Raw genomic sequence first — 19,783 nt, forward strand, 5'->3', positions numbered from 1 at the left:
GGGACCACCTCTCCTCACCCACTATCATCTTTCATAGGGTAGACAAGCAGCTTACCTAAAGCACCAAGGCATCCTGAGGGAAAGACAGGAGACAGTATGTGCCAGCAGGTCTCCCACCCTTTGACTACTATGTCTTCTAAGACCCTAATAGAGATAACCGAGGACGCTGACCCCAAGAGCCTTGGAATAGTAATGCTTCCAGCCTAATGTTTATAGCCATCACCCTGGGAAGTCATACCTGTCAACTGCTCCTGCAGGTGTTATAGTCTTATCTTGTCACCAAGTTCTTGGAGCTGCCAAACAGTTCAGTATCAGAATCTGATATGATTTTATCCAGAGAAAAGACGTGAAAGAATGTTTTGCCACAGTGCCCTAAAGACCCTGGGGCCTTTCCATATGCATAGCAGTTGCAAAATCCCATATATTTTTGTCTCTCCTATTCAAATGTGAGCTCCTTGAGAGCAGGGATTGTCTGACTTTTCTATTTATATCCCCTGTGTTTAGCACACTGCTTTGCACATAGTAAGGACAAAAACCATGCTTTTTTCTTTCATTCATCCATTGTTTCATTCATGTGATCCATAGGCTCAGCTAGATTTGCCCCAAGTTTTTATTCCAGAAGGAAAGCTGAGGGCAGAGGTAGAGGAGTAGAGAGGATACTATGCTGACGAAGATGACCATAGGAAGGACAGAGTTGTTCCTCAGGAGTTTCTTGCCCCTATTAAATTTACAGCAGGTCCACTTGGATTGGAAATCGTAGGATACTGCAAACCAACTGCGATCCACCTTAATGCAATTGCTATATTTTGAGGGAAAATAATAAAGTAAAAACAATTCCATATTTTCCCATTAGTTTGCAGAAAGCAACATCATTTTATTCACTATGAAAAACTCTTTTACAGAGGTCACATAACTTATGTGCAATCCAGTTGTATATTCTCACTTCCATAGGTTTTATTCCATAACACACAAAAATGATTCCACATTTACACATTTGCCTTCCATTTTCACCTCCATAAAGGATATACATCATTGGAATGAAAATTTATAAATAGCTTGGTATTACATGGAGAAAGAAATAGATTTCTTGTTGTCTTCATATTCGTGGTGTGGTTTTCTTCAAGTATTAAAGAGAGCTAATATGATCATCTTACTCATGGAACTCATATAGTACACACAACTCAGGCTTCCACTGGTTTTGTTTTAGTCCCTTGAACAATGCATGTTGTAATCTTGGGCTGCATCACTTTTGATTTTTTCCACGTGCTCACCATGCTTTCCTACCCTTCTCTGGACCAGCAGAATATTCTCCCTCGCTCATCACCAACAAGGAGTTTAGACTGATTTCTTGGGAAGAAAAGAAAAGATTACAGAGTTGTAGGTAGGTCCCTGAAGGTCTTTTTTTTGCTAGTTATAAGCACACAAAAAGAACAGTCAAATACTAGATATAAAATACGTATAAATATATAAATACACGTCAGTGGATCCTAGAGACCAATGATGCTCATCCATTTCGTGATACCTACTATGTATATGATAAACAATTATATAATAAAGAGTAATTTAAGCCAAGGGTACTCTCATGCCTCTTGCTGGAGCATCTAAAAATTTCAGTGCTAGAAATGGTTAAGACCAGATTCATGTCTCCTTCAGGAGAGGGCAATTTTAGGGAACTGGGTCCTATAGAATAGTGACTTCTACCCACTGATTGCCTCATAAATATTATTACCAGTCATAGATTATTTTGGGAGTAGGTCTGAGTAGAAGGATACTGAGAGATAGTGCCATGGACTCAGAGAATAATATCCCTCTCCTTTTTTACTTCCCCCTCCCCTATCTTCCTATTTCCTAAATCTATAAGAAGAATTATGACAAAAAAATCAAAGATGTTCATTCCAAAATGGTCTTTACCCACTCAGTAGCAACAGAAACAAAAAGCCCCCCAGAAAGATGGGAACCCTCCCCCTCATCTCACCCTCTGTCAAACCAGAAGGTAGAGCCTCTGAATTCTGATCAATGAAAAAAATAATACTGGCTATAAAGGAGTGAAGGTGAAACATAGTTCTTTCCCCTTGGCAGAAAGGTGGTGGACTATGGATGCAGAATGAAGCATACATTGTCCAACATGATTAGTATTGGACCCAGATGGCTCCAGAGGAGAAAGTGAGGCCGGTGACTTTGCACAGCCCTGCCTCACTTAAATCCAATCCACTTGCATGTCATGGCATTACCTCCCTGATGTCATGGTCCTCTTTGAGAATGAAAGACAAATAGCAAGCAAGTGTGTTAGTTTATTTGACTTCTTTTTAATAAGTGTGTGTGTGTGTGTGTGTGTGTGTGTGTGTGCGCACGCACACATGTTATTGGGAATTGACAGTGATATAAAAAAGCATCACCAAAACATATATGTATGTGTGGTTATATGTATATGAACATTATATATTGTTGTGTTTGTTTGTCCTTCCTTCTCAAAGAGGACCATGACATCAGGATGATGACATGACTTGCAGTTGACTTTGATTTGGATGAGAGAGGGCTGTGCAAGGTCACCAACATCACTTTCTTCTCCTAAGTCATCTGGATCCAGTGGCCTGATATTCATCAGGATGCAATGGGAAACCCTGGCCTTTCAGGCTAAGTCTTATCCCATTCTCACTTTGAGTGAGATACACGCATTCAATGAATAGGCTTCTTTATGTTACTCAAGAGATGACCCTTTTAATAAAAATAAATAAATAAAATAAAACTAGGAGGGAAAGACCCTCAGGGTTCCTGGGTAAAAGAGAAACAATTACTATTTAGTTATTACATTCACTCTGTGCTAGGTGGGTGGGGACTTGTTGTCCAGTCTATGAGCTCCAGAGTGAATTGGGTTTAAGGCTTGATCTTTGAGCAAGAAATGTAGCCAGTGTGTATATGAATATTATGTATATGTAAATGATATATATGCATATGAATAAAAAAACCCTAAACTTAATCAACAAGCCCAACAATGCTTAGGAAGAAACATGAAAGAACACAGGAAGTACTGTAATGCAATGAAAAGACCACTTGGAGGACCTGTGTTCAAATCCTAGTCACTTCTAATGCTTACTATCCTTGTGCCATTAGCCATGTGACTCAGTTTTCTCATCTGTAAAAGTGAGAGGGTTGGACTAGCTGACCTTAGAGATTTCTTCTAGCTTTAAATCTGTGATCCGTTGGGGGTGTAGGGAGAGACAAGGTAGGAGTGGGCTCTGTCTATGGTTTTTATGGATGACATAGACAACCATCAGAAGATACAAGTTACTTGCTATCCCAGAGCTAGCAAAGTCTCCCTCTGCTGGAGGTACAAAGATGAGCCCCAAGTTACCTGGACACAGCCAGCGCTGTGATGGCTGGATTATTTTTGTTCAATTTCCCTGTCAAAGCGACGTTGATGTCCAACTCTCGACACAAAGCTAGGTTCTTTTCCCACTTGTTACCTGTTGGGTGGTTTAAAAACACACATTTAGAAACAACTGTGTATCCTCACGCACACACACCCATATTTATGTTTGTGGTCAGCAAGTTGTTAAATTGTGGGAGGGAAGTACATTTAATCTTGGCCTGTGCTGTTGCAAAAAGGGCTATCCCAATTTAATTTGTGGGCTATGAGAGTTACATGTGCTGACGTGCTACTGTATCAATTGTGTCCTAAATTGGATTTCTGTATTATTGCTTTCTAAATTGCATGCCTAGTTCAGCAAAATTGTTCATCAGTGTTTACTGGCTCTGTGCTTAATAAGATGCCCCACAATACCTTGCTGCCAGGATAGAATGCTGCCCATAATTGCCTAGTAAAAATAAATTACATAAAGCCAGCATTATCAACTTATCTAAATCCTCTCCTAACAAAACCAATAATTAAATGCAGAAAACATTTTTTAAAAATATAACTCAATAATTGTTACTTCAGTCTTTTTAATGGCTACATTTGGGGATTAATTTTATTTTCTTAAATGTGAAGCGTGAGATGTGGGTACATTTGCCTGGATAAAATCATACAGAAGCCATCTTGGTCATTTTAGTTCTTGCTTGGATTAGAGCATGGCTGTACTTTTGGGGATGTGAACACACCTTAGGTTCTGACCTGCAGGTATGCAAGGAAGCCTGTGAGTGGGAATCCAGTTTTATGAAATGCATTTAAATGGATGACAGATAAAGACATTGTTGAGAACTGTGCGTTTGCAAGAATATGTAGATTACATCTGGCTTCAAAGTCAGGGAAGATCTGGGTCTTAATCCTGTATCTGGCACATAACAGGCTCTGTGACCCTGGATAGTTAGTAACTCAGTGCTAGGCAACTCTCTAAGACAATACATTTCAGAGAAGGTGCTGATATGCATTGGTGGAATGAATTTTCTCACTTGGAAGTTCCCAGTACTAATGAAATCACGGGTCCAGTTCCATCTCCCATCCTATTGATGATCTACTGTATATATAATGATAATACAAAGGAGAAGGAGGGGAAAGGAGGGGGAAGGAGGAGAGGAATCTGAATGAGTGCTCATTGTCCATCGGTCCTTGCCTTGAATTACACATGCATGGAATATTATGTAGTAATTGAACTCTTATTTTGTACTTTGATATAGTATGGTTCATGATTCAAGGATGGTATTTTGAATACTTGTAGCATAACTTTGGTGAAATCTACAGAATATATAGCCAGTCTATATCGTAAGTAACCACCAAATAAAAGGCACATATGTGGAATGGCTACATGTATAATTTTTATATACTGCATTTTCATATTGAGCTAATATAAACAGGAAATGATCAAATGAAATAATATACGTAAAGCACTTTGCTATATAAATGTTAGGAACTATTCTTATTTCATCATCATCATCATTGTTATATGAACAGCACATTGTGGGTGAGGGGAGTAACAAGATCTTTCATTAAGCTCAAACCTTAAAGACCCCTGACTGGCTAGGCTGGAGCATTCTGCGCTTTTTGTTATTTCTAAACTGTTGACTAGGTTGGATTTTATTAGCCAGTGAATGGCCTTCTTTCATTACATCATACTCCTCCCAGTCACTCATTACTATAATAGGAGTGACCTCTGGCATCTGTGACCTCAGTCTACAATCAAGGATGAAAGGTGTGTACTTGAGGCCCCCTACTGGTATGAAATCAACCTAATGGCAGCCTAAGTGGTCAGGCTATAGAACCATATGAAAGCCTGAGAAGAAAGTGATATCCATTTTTTAAAATCAAATAGTTATAAATAGTGATTAATTAGTTAATTCATATTGTCTTATATGCTCTTTTTATATTCTCATACAGACATAATTTTATTTTCACAACAACTCTGTGAGATAAGAAGTACAGGGTTTTTGTCCCCATTTGACAGATAAAGAAACTGATAAGAACCAGAAAGGGTGGGCAGAGAAATAGCCTTTTTTAACTTACATGGCCCAACTTCCAGCCCTGAAAAGGGGACAGAAGCTTGTACTGCTGTCTGCAATATGATAACCAGATCCCATTGTTTAGTTGTTCATAAGAGAAGCCAATAAACTTTACTAGTTCCTCTCTCATCAACACTGGGGTGAAGTGGGAGATATACAAGGATAAATATGGTACTTTTTTTTTCCTTAAAGAGATTAATTTGGTTAAGTCACTTAACTTCTGGGTTTCCTCACTTATGAAAATGAAATGGTTAGACTAGATAATCCCAAAGCCCCCTGCCATCTTAAACTCCTATGAATTTATAACCTTATTTAGTCAGAAGGTAAAGCAGAATTAAAAAAATTAAAATCAAATGATTTTTAGAAATTTAAAAAGCAATATGACTTGAGACTATTGGGTATGTGATGGGCTGATAAGTAAAAGTTATTTCTACAGAATTCTATACCCCATGACAAAGAGACCAGGTAGATAGATAATGATGGCACCAGATTGGTGATACCCTGGTTCCCTGTACTCTATATATTGGGGCTTCTTGGCTTGGGGATGAGCTGTATGAATGCACAAAGCAGAAGAGTGTACAGAATGACATCAGGGAAGCACCATTTGTCCTGATCAAAGATAGGCAGAATCTCAGAATTGGAAGGCATCCAACCCCTACTTAAACAAGAATCCTCTCTCTAACATCCCCAACAAGTGGTCCTTCAGGCTTTGCTTGAAGACCTGAGACAAAGCACAGCCCCATGCTGTGATGGCAAACAAAGTGGGATCTTTTGCTGTTTTTGTTTTAGTATAATCAAATGCCTCTTATTGAATCTTGCCTTTATCAACCAAGAGTAAAGTACAGAAATAAGAGTTTCTTTAACTAGAAACAGTATATGTATTTATATTGTTAATGTGATTAAAGATCTTCCCTACCCATTAATGGGTCTGCCCATTACAGGGAGTTTGATTAGGGAAGATTTGTAGGAAGACCCACACCTTTTGTTAATGAGGCACTAGTTCTCACGGGTTGGGATGCCCTCTGGCTCTAAAAAAGGTATAAATACTCTGAGGGTGAGGTTTTACTTTGGGGCATACTGGAAGTGTTTGTTTGGCCAGAGGAGGACTCTGGGAAGACACTAAGGAGCCTCCCAGCTTGGAAAACCCAGATTTTGGTGCTTCCCTCTCTGGTAACTAAGGTCAGACAGTTGGACCTGTCTGTTGATGGTCAAGCAGAGGAAGTCATGTCTGTTGATCTTTGATTTCTCTGTGTTTTCTTTGAAGTTCAGGGTGCTGACTTTCCTGAACTAGGTGAATGATATATGTGCTTGGTTAAAGGAATGGTACATGTGTTTGATGAAAGTGATTGTTAACCCCTCAAAAGTTGCCTTTCCTTTTATGAGTACAGAACTAAGAACCGGTGGTAGCAGACCCTCTGTATGTTGGGGTGCTTACTAATACATCTGCTTCCTGAGGCAACCCTTCCACTTTGTTCTATTGTTAGGGAGCTTTTTAATTCAAGGTTAAATTTGCTTATTTTCAATTTCATCTCACAACTCCAACAAAAAGAACCTGCATATAATTCCTCACCCATGTGATGGTGGTTCACATACACAAAGGCCACCATCGTGTCCCTTTTAAGTCATCTATACTTCAGGTTAAACAACCCTGGCTCCTTTGATTGACCATATATAGATTGATCTCAAGGTCTTCTACTACTTTGGTTACCTTCCTCTTGATACTTTCCAGATTATCAATGAACTTTCCAAAATGTAGCATTGAACACATTATTATAGATGTGTTCTGACAAAGTCCAAATGTGGTGGGGCTGCTCTCTTCCTTAACCTAGAATTCATGGGTGGAGAACCTGTGGTCTTGAGGCCTGTTTAGATATTGTACCTTTCTAAGTAAAGCCAGAGATCTCATAAAAATAAAAGATGGCAATAGCTTTTTCAGCTGCCATATCATGCAACTGACTCTCACTAAACTTACAGACCCTTTTCAGGTCAATTGATTTATCAAACCTAGGAAGCATGTCAGTTTATGCTTGACTTTCTTTTCCTCTATCCCAAGTACTAATCTCTATCATGTTTTCCTCCTTTATTCCCTAGTGACCAATTTGGGAATCAGGTATAGAATAGCAGTTCCCCTGTTTGCTTCCTTCATTTTTTTTGTGAGTTGCACTTGTCATTAAGCCAATCAAATGATCAGTTACTTTCGGTTTGACAGAGAGTCCTGGAAGATGTCTGAATAAAACTGGTCTCCTATCTCAACCTCTGATGCCTCTAAACAAAGGTTGCATTACTTTCCAAGTCTATTTCCTCTTTCTGTCTGGAGGGTCTGTAGTCTACGTGTCCTGAAATGTGATCAGACAAACTAAGGAAACAGAAGATTTTGGAGGGGTCTTAAAAGCCTGGGCAAATAGGATACAGTTTTATCATTTTGTTTTGTTTTTTGTTGTGTTTTTAAACAGCAGGGAGCCATTGACAGTTTTTGAATGTCAGACCAGTGCGTCAGGAAAGCTATTTCAGTAGATATGTGGAGGAAGAATTGGAAAAGGGAATGAGGTAAAAATTCTCTAAACATATAAGGAAAAGGAACTGGACCTGTGATTTAATTAATCACAGTAATTTAAGTTAAGGAAACTCCTAGTGAGGAGCTGCTTTGACCAATGCAGAGCATCACCTTTGATGCAACTGATATTCTCATGGAATGGTCTCAAACCCAAATAGTACATAAAGATCTCTATGGGCTGCATATTGACTCAGAAAACTCTACCTGTTTAAATATTTCTTTTTTTATTAATACATCAGCTCATTAAAATCAGACAGGAACTACATTTTAATTTGTCTCTGGTCACACTCAGGTGCATTGTGGACCTGGTGTTTGACACGTTTGGCCTGGGGCATTGAGAGATGAAAGTTGATTTATTCAGAGTCACCTAGTATGTGTCAAAAGTCAGTATCTGTCAGAAAGCCCATAGGAGAGGCATAGAATCATACTTAGGCCACACTTATTTAAAATGATGGGTAAAATTAAGGTAACTTATTTAACTGGCTTGATTATTTTGTTTTCTTTGGTGACAAAATCATAGCAGATTAAAAGCAATTGTCAGGGAGGAGAGGTCCTGCAGGAAGCTGATATCCTGAGAAGAGACAGTTGGCAGAGATAGAAGAGACAGGTGACCTAGAGAGAAGAGACAGCTGACATAGGGGAAAGGATGGCTGATGTGGAGAGAAAAGATATTGGAATCACCAGCAAACAAACAAATAAATAAAAAGTCTGCCGATACTTAGGACAGCATCAAATAGTCTTACAGGCACCAGTAGCATTTGAAAGCCTCCCTGTATTACAAAACAATTCAACAGCTGATTCAGAAATGAGATATACAGTGCACAGAGGGCTGGCCTTGGAGTCCAGAAGACCCAAGTTCAAGTCTCATCTCTGACACAGACTGACCATGTCACTTTGAAAAAATCTCTAAATTTTTTAGTGCTCAAAGCAACTTTTTAATCAAGGGTTGTTAACCTGGAGTTTGTGAACTTAAAATATATGTAGCTATCTATGTATCTATCTCTATTTCTATCTACATCTATATCTGTACCTACACCTGCATCTATACCTATATGTCCATTTATAGTTATACTTATATCTATCTATATATTAAGTATAGCTCAATATAATTAGTTTCCTTTGTAATCCTATGTATTTAATTTTATGCATTTAAAAACATAATTCTGAGAGTGGGTCCACAGCCTTCACCAGACTGACTGCCAAGGGTCCAGGACCCACAAAATGGTTCAGACCCTCTGCTCTGAGATCCTAAGTTGCAGTGTAGTTGCTGATATACATTGGTAGAAAGGACTTCCTCACTACTAAGGAGATCCAAGGTCAGGACCTTCTTGCCTCTCCAAAGCAGTAGGTGATATTCACAATGACTCCAAGTAATCAAGAAAAAGGGTTAGACTAGGACTATTATGCTTTCTCTAATGAAGTAGGAATATATGTGGCACAGTTTAAAAAGAATTCGTGACAACTGCATAAAACTTTAAAAGGCTGAACATTCAAACGTGTATGATTTAGTAATCTGGGAATTTCACCTGCACAAAACATTCCTTTTCCTCTTGATATAAAAGCACAGTTACAGATTCAGTGTATGTTATAGAGGGTGGGGTATCTTATTTCTAGGAAGACATTGTCTTTAGTAGTTGGCATTAAAACCAATGATTTTATGGACCTGAGCTAATGAGTAGAAAAGCACTGGGGCTGAGGTGGGGGGCTGCTTTGAACTTACAATATCCCAGCTTAGCAAGCCACAGGTGGCTTTCCTAAAGGGAATGGTGTGGCATAACAGCTGGCAAATTGTGCCAGGCTGGGATAGGATAAGGCTTTGAAATATGTTCTCTCCAAAGAAAGGACTTGAAATGATTCTTCTGTGTAGAAAGAGATGGCCCTTTAAGGGAACTAGGAATTCTGAAGCCTGGTTCCCTGCTGAATGCATGCAGCCCAGCTGCACAGGACAGCAGCCAGCTGGATGGAACCTTCTCCTGAGAGAGGCCAGAGCTGCTGGCCCCAAGAGAGCATGCATACTGGACTAAATAACAGCGTTAGCCCTAGGGGAGTGCCTGTGTTTTGGAAACAGAACATTGTGTAGGTGAGTTTGGGTTACTGAGAGACAGAGTACACCCAGGCTAGCTCTGGATGTAAGGCCAGAGTCAGTGGTGCCCTTCCTACTGACGGTGAACAGATGAGCCAAACTGGCATTTCCAGAGCTCTGGATCCTTTGTGCTGCTGGGAACAGGGACCTACAGTGAGTTATTCCAGCAGCTTGATTTAATCTCTTGCTAATAAAATACATTTTTTAAGACTCTGATGCTCATGTGCATGAAGCAATTCCTATTAAGAAAATATTTCTTTTCACTTCTAAGAATTTATGGTGATGCTGGAGGGCCTCTTGTCCATTCTCCCCCAATTTGCCCTCCATGTGGCTAAGGAGGAGGGCTGAGATCTGCAGAGTGAGTGCTTGTCTCAGAGAGGAAAGGGGTTGGCTGCCACCGCTGCTCACCTGGTGTCCAAATTCACATTTGGCACTGTTCTTTCAGTTGCATCAGCCCAAAGACAGGCAGACTGACCCTTCACTTGAGCAGGAAATGTGAGAATATGCTCTTTGGCCCTAGCACTTCAAATACCTTTCTGGACTGGAGATTCCATTGTCTGTGACTCGGGCCCTTCCCCGTGACCAGATGTCTTCACATGTTCAGTTTTCCATATCTGTGCAGGAGAGAGAGAAGGCATGGTGAGGGGGTGATGCATGCTTAGTGGCCTAGACTGCAACCACAACGTAGTTGGAGGGGATAATGAGGAGGCTTGACTCACTCACTCTTCTCATGTTTGGAGCCTAGAGTTCTGGGTGTAGGGGTGGAGCCCCATTTGCACAAACAGTTCAATGAGTGTGATAACAGTGGGTAGAGGATTAGACTTGGAATCAGGGAGACATAAGTTCAAATCCAGCCTCAGATGCTAGCTGTGTTAACTCTGGACAAGTCACTTAGCCTTTGTTTGCCTTAGTTTCCTCATTTGTAAAATGGATTTAATTATAACACCAAATCTATAGGTTTATTATGAGTATCAAGTGAGATAACATAGGCAAAGTGTTCTGCAAACCTTCAAGTGATTCATAAATGCCGAGAACCATGATTTAAGAAAGATATTGATAAACTGGAGATAGTCCAGAGGAAGGTAACCAGGATGGTGAAGAGCCTTATATTTACCTGACATGGATGAATGGACTAGTCATGTTTAGCTTGGAGTAAATGGGGAAGGGGGGTAGAGAGAGACATAGTAACTATAGTTGAAACACTTTTCATGTGAAGGAGGAGCTAGCATTCAGTTTGGCCCCAGATGGCAAAACCAGGAGGAGAAATGGGCAGACGTTATAAAGCCACCAATAGAGGTTTGATGTCAGGGAAAATTTTCTCCCAATTACAGTTGTCCAGTGGGATGCCTTAAGAGGTGATGGATCCCCCCCATCTTGGAGGTCTCTTTAAGCAGAGGCTGGACAACCATTTGTTGAGTATTTTATAGTAGAGATCCCTTTCCTCTGTGAGTTGACCTAGAGCAGCAGGGTGGAGCTTGATTAGAAATGGATCCCTGCAGACTCCATATTGACTCAGAAAACCACAAACAAATATTTTCTATGTTGTGTTGTATTTTTCTTTATTTTGTTCAACATTGACCAATTGTATTTTAATCTGCTTCCCCAGGAGCTTTGCTACATTTGACAAATCTGGATTAAATAGGTGCTGAGGACTCTTCTAATACTCAAGTTCTATGACACTGTGATCTTGCTTTGCATCTATGGGCTTAATGGATGTTTTTCACTGAATTTATTAATTCTGTTTCTGCTTCCAGAGAAAGAAAATGCAACCTACACCTAGATGTGTGTGTGTGTGTGTGTGTGTGTGTGTGTGTGTGTGTGTGTGTGTGTGTGTGTGTGTGTGTGTGTAGGGAAAATTGCTGCCTCATAATTACAGTACAAATGGGCTCACCCTTCATGAAGATATAATTTTGCCTTTCAATTTTGATAAAGATTTTTTTTAGTATCATAGATTTGTCAGTTAAAGGGACTTTACAGGTAGATCATTTAACCCATATTCCACCTCCCATGTTATAGCTGAGGACACTGAGGTTCATAGAAGTTAAGGGACTTGCCCAGGGACATACAAGTAGGAAGCAGCAGAGCCTAGATTCAAACTCGTCTTCTGACTCCAAAGCCAGCACTCTTTCCATTGTTCCATGGTATCTCTGTATTTTGGGGGCAGCTAAGTGGCCAGTGAATTGACTGGGGGACCTGGAGTTAGGAAGATCTGAGTTCAAATTTGGTCTCAGACACTGTGTGACCCTGGTCAAGTCACGTAACCCAGTTTGCCTCAGTTTCCTCATCTGTAAAATGAGCTGGAGAAGGAAATGGCAAACTTCCCCAGTACCCGAAAACAAACAAATAAAAAATCAACAAACCCCAATGGATCACCAAGAGTTGGACATGACTGAACAGTAGCAAATCTCTAAATCAGGGAAAAGTCTTGTGCTCCTCTGTCACTGCAGACTTAGAGGTGGAAGCGATATGAGCTAACCTAGACCAATACCCTCATTTCATAGGGGTGGAAAGGGAGATGTAGAGAGAAAAGTACCTTATCCAAGGTTACATGGCAGATAAATAGTAGCAGATACAGCATTCAAACCTAGGCCTTCTGAGGGAAAATCCTATGCTCTTCAGGCTCCAGCATTGCCCACAGAGATGGGAGGGGTAGTTATGAAAACCAAAATGCCAATGAAGACAATGTTTTGGTGGTCTGAACTAAGAATGGGGCTAAGGCTAGAGTTAAGGATGAATTTATTGTTATTTGGAAGTCTGATAAATTTCTCAGGAACCACTGATTGGTTCCTCTTGGTGCTCAAACTGCACAATGAGGAAAAAGACTATTTTCTATGATTTAATAAAAATCTGTCCTCTACATTTTACCTGTGGGGGAAACTGAATCCCTGAAAAGGTAAATGACTTATCTCAGGTCATATGGTCCCAGATATATATTTTCAAGTGAAAAAAGCTGAGATACAAAAAAAAAGAGGTCAAAAAGGTCAAAGAGTAAGTTTGGTTAAAATCCACAGTGTTCTTCATTTTACCCTTAGAATGTGGCTCAGTTCCAGAGATAACATTTGGCAAAATCTCAGTGAGATCACAAATCTGATAGGATATTCTTCTTCGATATTCATTATCTTTTTGGTGATACAGAGAGAAAGTGCTGAACAAATGTGCTCTTAGCTTGCATTAAGTAAAAGAGACCTTTGTCCACATTAAATCCCTCCTTGGGCTACTAACACTACTCATGTATTAGATTTCACTGAATCAACAAATCCAGGAGATAGAAGAGACATCACAGAGAAATTTATTGTGCAGCATGAAGCAATTCTCCATGATTCATCATCATCTAAACACTCATTAGAACGTTGAATGTCTACATGTGTGTATGTGCATGTGTGTGTGCATGCTTGCATGGGCATGTGACTGTACTAGCCTCTGTTTATAGCAAAATCTCTAATGCAAGAGTCATAAGCTCTAGGGAATGAACATCAGCCTTGCCCTGACTAGCATGATGTTTAATGAAAATTTAATTCAATTTGGCAAATATTTATTAAGCACCAATTACATGCAATGATGCATGTAAGCACTGATGGATGTGATGCAGAAATGAAGCAATTCCTGACCTCAAGGAGCTTACATTCTCCTGGGAGGATACAGCATATACAAAAATAAGTGAAAACCATGTATATGCAAAGTAACAATAACAGTTAATAATATCTGACATATAGTGCCTTAAATTTTACAAAGGGCTTTATAAACATTATTTCATTTTATTCTTTCAAACACTCTAGGGGAGGTAGGTGTTATTATTCCCATTTTACAGATGAAGAAACTGAGGCAGATGGTAGTGAAGTAGCTTGCCTAGAGTGACAGAGTTAGAAAGTATCAGAGGGCAGATTTGAATGAAGGTCTTCCTGTCTTCAAGTCTAGAACTCTATCCACTATGGTAGCTAATTACACAGTGATTTCAAGAAGATGAGAACATGGGCACCTGGGAGCATCAAGAAAGGACTCCTGTAAAGGAACATCATCTGACTTGTGTTTTGAAGGAAGTCAGGGATCAAAGAAGACAACAGTGAAGAGGGAAAGGCATTCTAGCATGGCGGACCACGTGTGCAAAGGCATTAAGATAGCTCAAGGATGCAAGCAAGCTTTTCTCAGTACCCAGGTGCATCCTCAATCAGTATGGCATCTCCTCTCCATTAGTCTCATTCAGAAAACCTATGATTCCTTCTATAATTAATCATATTTGTGTTTCAATAGGTAAGTCAAAATCTTGCACTTTGTTCCTCTTGGGAAGGTAGCGCAGGGGAAACAGGCACATTAAATATACAATAGTATAAGTTTGACCTAGCCAACAGGCCAGAGATAAAAAATGTTTCTAGCCAGGATGCCAACTCCTTCCCATGACACACTTACTCGAACAATGCCATCCCGGCTCCCAGTGATGACGATGTTGCTGGCATCCCAGTCCATTCCTTCTGTTAGGTAGCAGCATTGGATATCTCCTTGTGACCCACAGGCAGTGTTGATGCTTGCCAGAGCCTGGCCATTAACGTTCCATAGATATAAGTGGGTTCCAGCACAAGAGACAATATCTCCCTGTAATACAAAACCAAAAAACAATCATTCAAAATGGCCAACTATTAGCTCTGGCACAATGGTGTCTCCTTTAGGATTTTCCTAGGGGGCTCTGCCAGATGCATGGACCACAAGATCAGAGAATCTTAAAGTTAGAAGACACCTCAGAGGTCATCTGGTCTAACCCGCATATGAAGTATGAACTGTCTCCAATACATACCTGACCAGTGGTCATGCAACCTCTGCAACCCACTTTCTAGCCAAGTCAGTCCATTCAATTTTTGGACAGCTGAGGAGGGCAGCTAGGTGGCACAGCATGTAGAACACTGAGCTTGAAGTCAGGAAGATCTGAGTTCAAATCCAGTCTCAGACACTAGTTATATGAACCTGGGCAAATCATTTACCCCTTATTGGTCTCAGCTCTTCATCTGTAAAATGGGGATGTGATGGAGGAAGAAATGGCGAACCACTCCAGTATGTTTGCCAAGAAAAACCCACGGACAGGTCCATGGGGTTATGAAAGTTGAATACAGGCAAACAACTGAATAACAAAACCAGTTCCTTATATAGAGCTAAAATCTCCCTGTATCTAACTTCAGCCAAGTGGTTCTAATTTTCTCTTTTGGACTCAAAACCTTGTAAGTTTAATTCCCCTTCCACAGATTCTTTCCAATATTCAGGCTCATAGGATTTGGAGCTGGGATAGTAATAATATGCAATGATAATGACAATGATAACAATAAACACTTACATGGTGCTTTATTTAAGGGTTATGTGTGTGTGTGTGTGTATGAAATTTAACCCTCACACAACCCCATGAGGGAGGTATTATTTTTATCCCTATTTTACATATAAGGAAACTGAGGCTGAATTAGGTGAAGTGACTTGCCCAGAGTCACACAGCTAGTGTCTGAGATAGGATTTCAACTCAGGTCTTCCTAACTTCTTTGGTTTTTAGAGCCCAGTGTTTGTTGAGTTGAAGATACTAGAAATGTTCATCAGAAAGAGTGGAGATCCACAGTGTCAAGAAGAAAGGAAGAGGCACAAACCAAAAGTTTGGCCCCTAATGTTGCTGGAGTGGATTGGGTGTCACTACTGCTTTTTTCACTGAATTTTCTTATGTGCATCCCCTTCGCAGACCCAGGAGACCAGGAAGCATGGAGGAATGTAAAGAGAGAAGAAACGGATTTGGAATCAGCGGACTCAAGTTACTTAACATCTAAGTGCCCCAGATAACTATTTAAGATAAGTTATAGATGAATCTACCAATCTATATTGGGAAAGGGATTTTCCTTTGCCACTGAAATCAAAGAGTAAAGAGTCTATGTACTCTCCCCTCCCTCAAAGATCCTAAAACACCTTCAAGTCCACCGTTCACATTTTGTCTAACTCTGTAGTCATCAAATACACACAGTGAAAGGGGAAGACAACTACTCCTGCAGAGATTAGGATTGCCTGGTCTCAGCCAAGATGCCTTCTTTCTGATGGTAAGGGGTGGTTTTATACTCACTTCAGTTATTAATGTGTTACCATTGTTGGTTTTTGTCTGACCTTTGATTAAACTCTTTGCTCAAGCTCCTTCTTCATGGATTCACATCAGAATTTTTCACTGAGATGCATTCTAGGAACTGGCAAACATAGATGAGGAGATTGCATATTGCTGTGCTCTGGATGGGACTTTATTGTCATTCACTATATTAACTGCCTACATCTGGTCTGAATTAAGGAAAAAAAAGTATCTCCTCATTTCTGCTTTTGGACCAGGGATCTCTATATCACGAGGGAGAGTTTTCCTGCCAGAGCAGCAAAGGCTTCTTTAAAACACAGTTGCCAGTGTGGAAAAAGGACTTGGATGGTTCAGGGTGTGGGCCTGGGGAGGCCCTGAGCCCCCATGTCTCCTGCAGCCCTATCACATGCTGCCACCTTCAACGACTAGACGCAAAAATGCTGGCTGGTCTTAGCCTCTTTCCACATACTTCTAGATCTGCATTGCCAATGACACCACAGTAGCCATCAATTCTTGGCTAATGTTGACTGAAGACTCATGGAGCAAAGTGATTAAAAAGATGGCATGTTCCTTTTGCCCACAGAAATGATACTTTCCAAACTACAGTGACTGGGCAGGAATAGGCATTCATATCTATATAGGAGGAAAAGCAAGATGGACCCTAAAATAGAACTAAAATGCAGTCAAAGACTAGCTTCAGTCTCCATCCATTTGCTCTTTCAGGGCCCTTCTCTATGTTGGTGGTGAACCTCCTTCTGACAACCCGTTGCTCCCATTCCAGGCTTTCCCCCTCCAAGCATAAACCCTTCTGCACTAGGAAGTGAGGGGAGAACCTCTCTGAAGGCTTAGTGCCTTAAGCTCTGGATCAATCTTTCCTCTTCCCTTTCCTCATTGAAACTTGTTCTCATTGAGTTGCAAAGATCCAGATCAACTAACCCATACTAAAATATTTCTGGTAGATAACAGCTGGATGTGGTGGATCAATTAATTAATCAATCAATCAAAAGATGTTTACTCAGCACCTACTATGTGCCAAACACTTTACTAGGGATTGGGAATACAAGGGCAGAAATGAGACAGTCACTGCACTTGTTATTGACTCTTGATTCAATTTATCCATCAATCAACATGCATCTATTAAGCACTATAAGCCACTCACTGTACTAGGAATTCAGGATATGGAGACCGAAATGAAGGAGCCCCTTCCCTCCAGGAGATCACATCCTAGGAGGTACCTCTTCTCCTTCTTCCTAAAATTTAAAATGGAGCAATATCTGAATCCAAAGGAATCTGGGCAGAATTTCAGGCAGCAGTAACTAGTTGGTAGGGGAGAGGTTTTGAGTACAACATCCTTTTAAGGTTACCCTACTTCAAAACATAGAAGCATTCTCCTTAGGGTGAGTCATTACCTCTATCCATGTGGATAGACTACAACCCATCCATACCAGGTGATACTTAATACACTCCATCCTATAAATCTTCCATAGAATAACTGACCAATTGTTGGAGGCCTGCATGACCTGACTCTCATCTGCCTTGTGTCTTCTTACACTTTGCTCACTGCCATGTAGTCAATGACCCAGTGACACTGGCTTCCTGGCTGTTCCTTGCACAAGATACTCCATCTCTCACCATCAGGCATTTTCACTGTCTATCCCCCATGCCTGGAATTATCTCCTTCCTCATCTCCTCCTCTTGGCTTCCCTGGCTTTTGCCAAGACTCAGCTAAATACCACCTGCTACAAAGAATCCTTTCCCAACCTCTCCCTACTCCATGTTAGTTCCTTCCCTCTTGTTTGATTATCTCTAAATTATCCTGTTTACAACTTGTTTGTATGTACTTGTTTTCATATTGTTTTCCCCATTAGATTGTAAGTTTCTTGAGAGCAGTGACTGATTTTCTTCTTTCTTTGAATCCTTAGCACTTGCCCCACTCTTAGTACAGAGTAGGTATTTAATAAATGCTTGTTGACTTAATGTGTGCCAACTTCCTTTTTTAGTCTTTTTAAATGGACCCATGACCCTGCTTATTGCCCCTTTGCAAAAGAGTGGGGTGGAAATGTAGAGGACAGCTTTGGGACTCTTGTTTTGGTCTTTGAAAACCAGCAAGACACAAAAGGGGTTCAGACAGGCTGGGTACTGGTAAGGATACAGCTCAATCAATTTACTTCAGAAGCACTCTGCTACTTAGAGATCAGAATTAATGCAAAAAAGGTGGAGTACTATGTATCCCCCCTCCTTCTCCCAATTCCGCTATGACTTTTCAGTCTGCTGTCCTGTTTCATTGAAAACAGGCACAGTAGCCAAGGCCCTGATTGATCCCTCCTGATAACAGAGATTCCTCAGAGGAACCTCTGAATACAAATAAAAGTAATGAATAAAACCAACACTAGTTTTATTTGCAGTTGTTATTTTATTCAAGTATTATTAAAACACAGTAGAACCTGTCATAAGGCAGATCTTTATTTTGCAGATTTGAGTATATGTGTCTGGGAGAAACTCATGGCAACAGGCCGAGAAGACTGACTTACAACTTGCAATAAGTAGCCTTAGAATCTTAGAATAAAGAGCCCTTTAGAATATAGAGTGCATTTTACAGCTGTGACAACTGAGGCTCAGAGAAGTCTGGAATATTAGGTTTAATTACAGATGCCTCATTTTAGGAAGGATGTTGACAAGCTGGAGTAGGTCCAGAGGAAGCCAAAGAAATGGTGTGGGGCCTTGAAATTATATCGTACAAGGATCAGTTGATGAAATCAGAGACGTTAAACCTGAAGAAAGTCTGGTTGGATGGGGGGAAAGAGGGAATGAGAGCTACCTTCAATTACTTGCTGTTCAGTCACTTTTCAGTTGTGTCTGATGGATTCTTTATGACCCTATTTGGGGTTTTCTCACCAAGATACTAGAGTGGTTTACCATTTCCTTCCCCAGTTCATTTTATAGATGAGGAAACTGAGACAAAAAGGTTTAAGTGACTTGCTCAGGGCCACACAGCTAGGGTCAAGAGTCTCCTTTCCTTCCCAGACACACAATCCTTCCCCACATACCTACTTTCTCCTTATCCAAATGTCTCATGCTACTTTCTCAGGCAGAAAGGAGATGTACTACAACCATGGGAGTGGTGAGTTATTGTTCCTTGCTTTGACAGTCTCCTTGGGTTCTAGGGCTGACTCCAAGTGCCACTTTCCTTATAGTCTTTATGGGTGTCTCATTAGTATATCTAGTTTGTATATTACCCAGGTGAAAGCCACAGCCCTTGACAGATGTGTGATATGGGATTTCTATGCTATAATAATGCCAATAAGAGGATTGCCTGCCTAAGTATATAGAATACCCTCAATAAATGTTTGTTGAATAAATACATGCTTGAATGAATGAAGCCAATCTGGGACAAAATAGCAGACCTTAGAATAGATTCCTAGCTCCCATGTAGTTCTTCCTGGGACTTCCCTGTCATTTGGGAATTTCTGTTCTTTTCAGAATGGAATCTGAATTCATATGAAGGCTGTGTCATGATGAATAGAGAACAGAGGATTGGTTGACACAGGAGTTCTTAAACTGGGGGTTGCAAACTTTTATTTCATATTTTAATAACCATTTCAATGTCATCGGCTTCCTTTATTCCTATGTATTTTATATT

At 40.3% G+C, this 19,783-nt stretch overlaps 1 protein-coding gene across 4 annotated transcripts in view; it reads right to left on the reverse strand.

Annotated features, from left to right (window-relative positions):
* Window positions 1-841: 841 nt before the first annotated feature.
* The window catches only part of WDFY4 (WDFY family member 4), a 382,372-nt gene continuing 363,430 nt past the window's right edge, over window positions 842-19,783 (reverse strand). For all 4 annotated transcript variants that reach the window (XM_072627574.1, XM_072627546.1, XM_072627553.1 and 1 more), the window contains 4 exons: window positions 14,475-14,657; window positions 10,603-10,684; window positions 3,353-3,464; window positions 842-1,347 (listed from right to left, as the gene is read on the reverse strand). In XM_072627574.1, the coding sequence (XP_072483675.1) occupies window positions 1,281-1,347; window positions 3,353-3,464; window positions 10,603-10,684; window positions 14,475-14,657 (444 nt within the window). In that variant the 3' untranslated portion in view covers window positions 842-1,280. The remainder of the gene's footprint in view (window positions 1,348-3,352; window positions 3,465-10,602; window positions 10,685-14,474; window positions 14,658-19,783) is intronic.

Source organism: Notamacropus eugenii, chromosome 1 (assembly GCF_028372415.1).
Source record: "Notamacropus eugenii isolate mMacEug1 chromosome 1, mMacEug1.pri_v2, whole genome shotgun sequence".
In the NCBI taxonomy this organism is placed as follows: Eukaryota; Metazoa; Chordata; class Mammalia; order Diprotodontia; family Macropodidae; genus Notamacropus; species Notamacropus eugenii.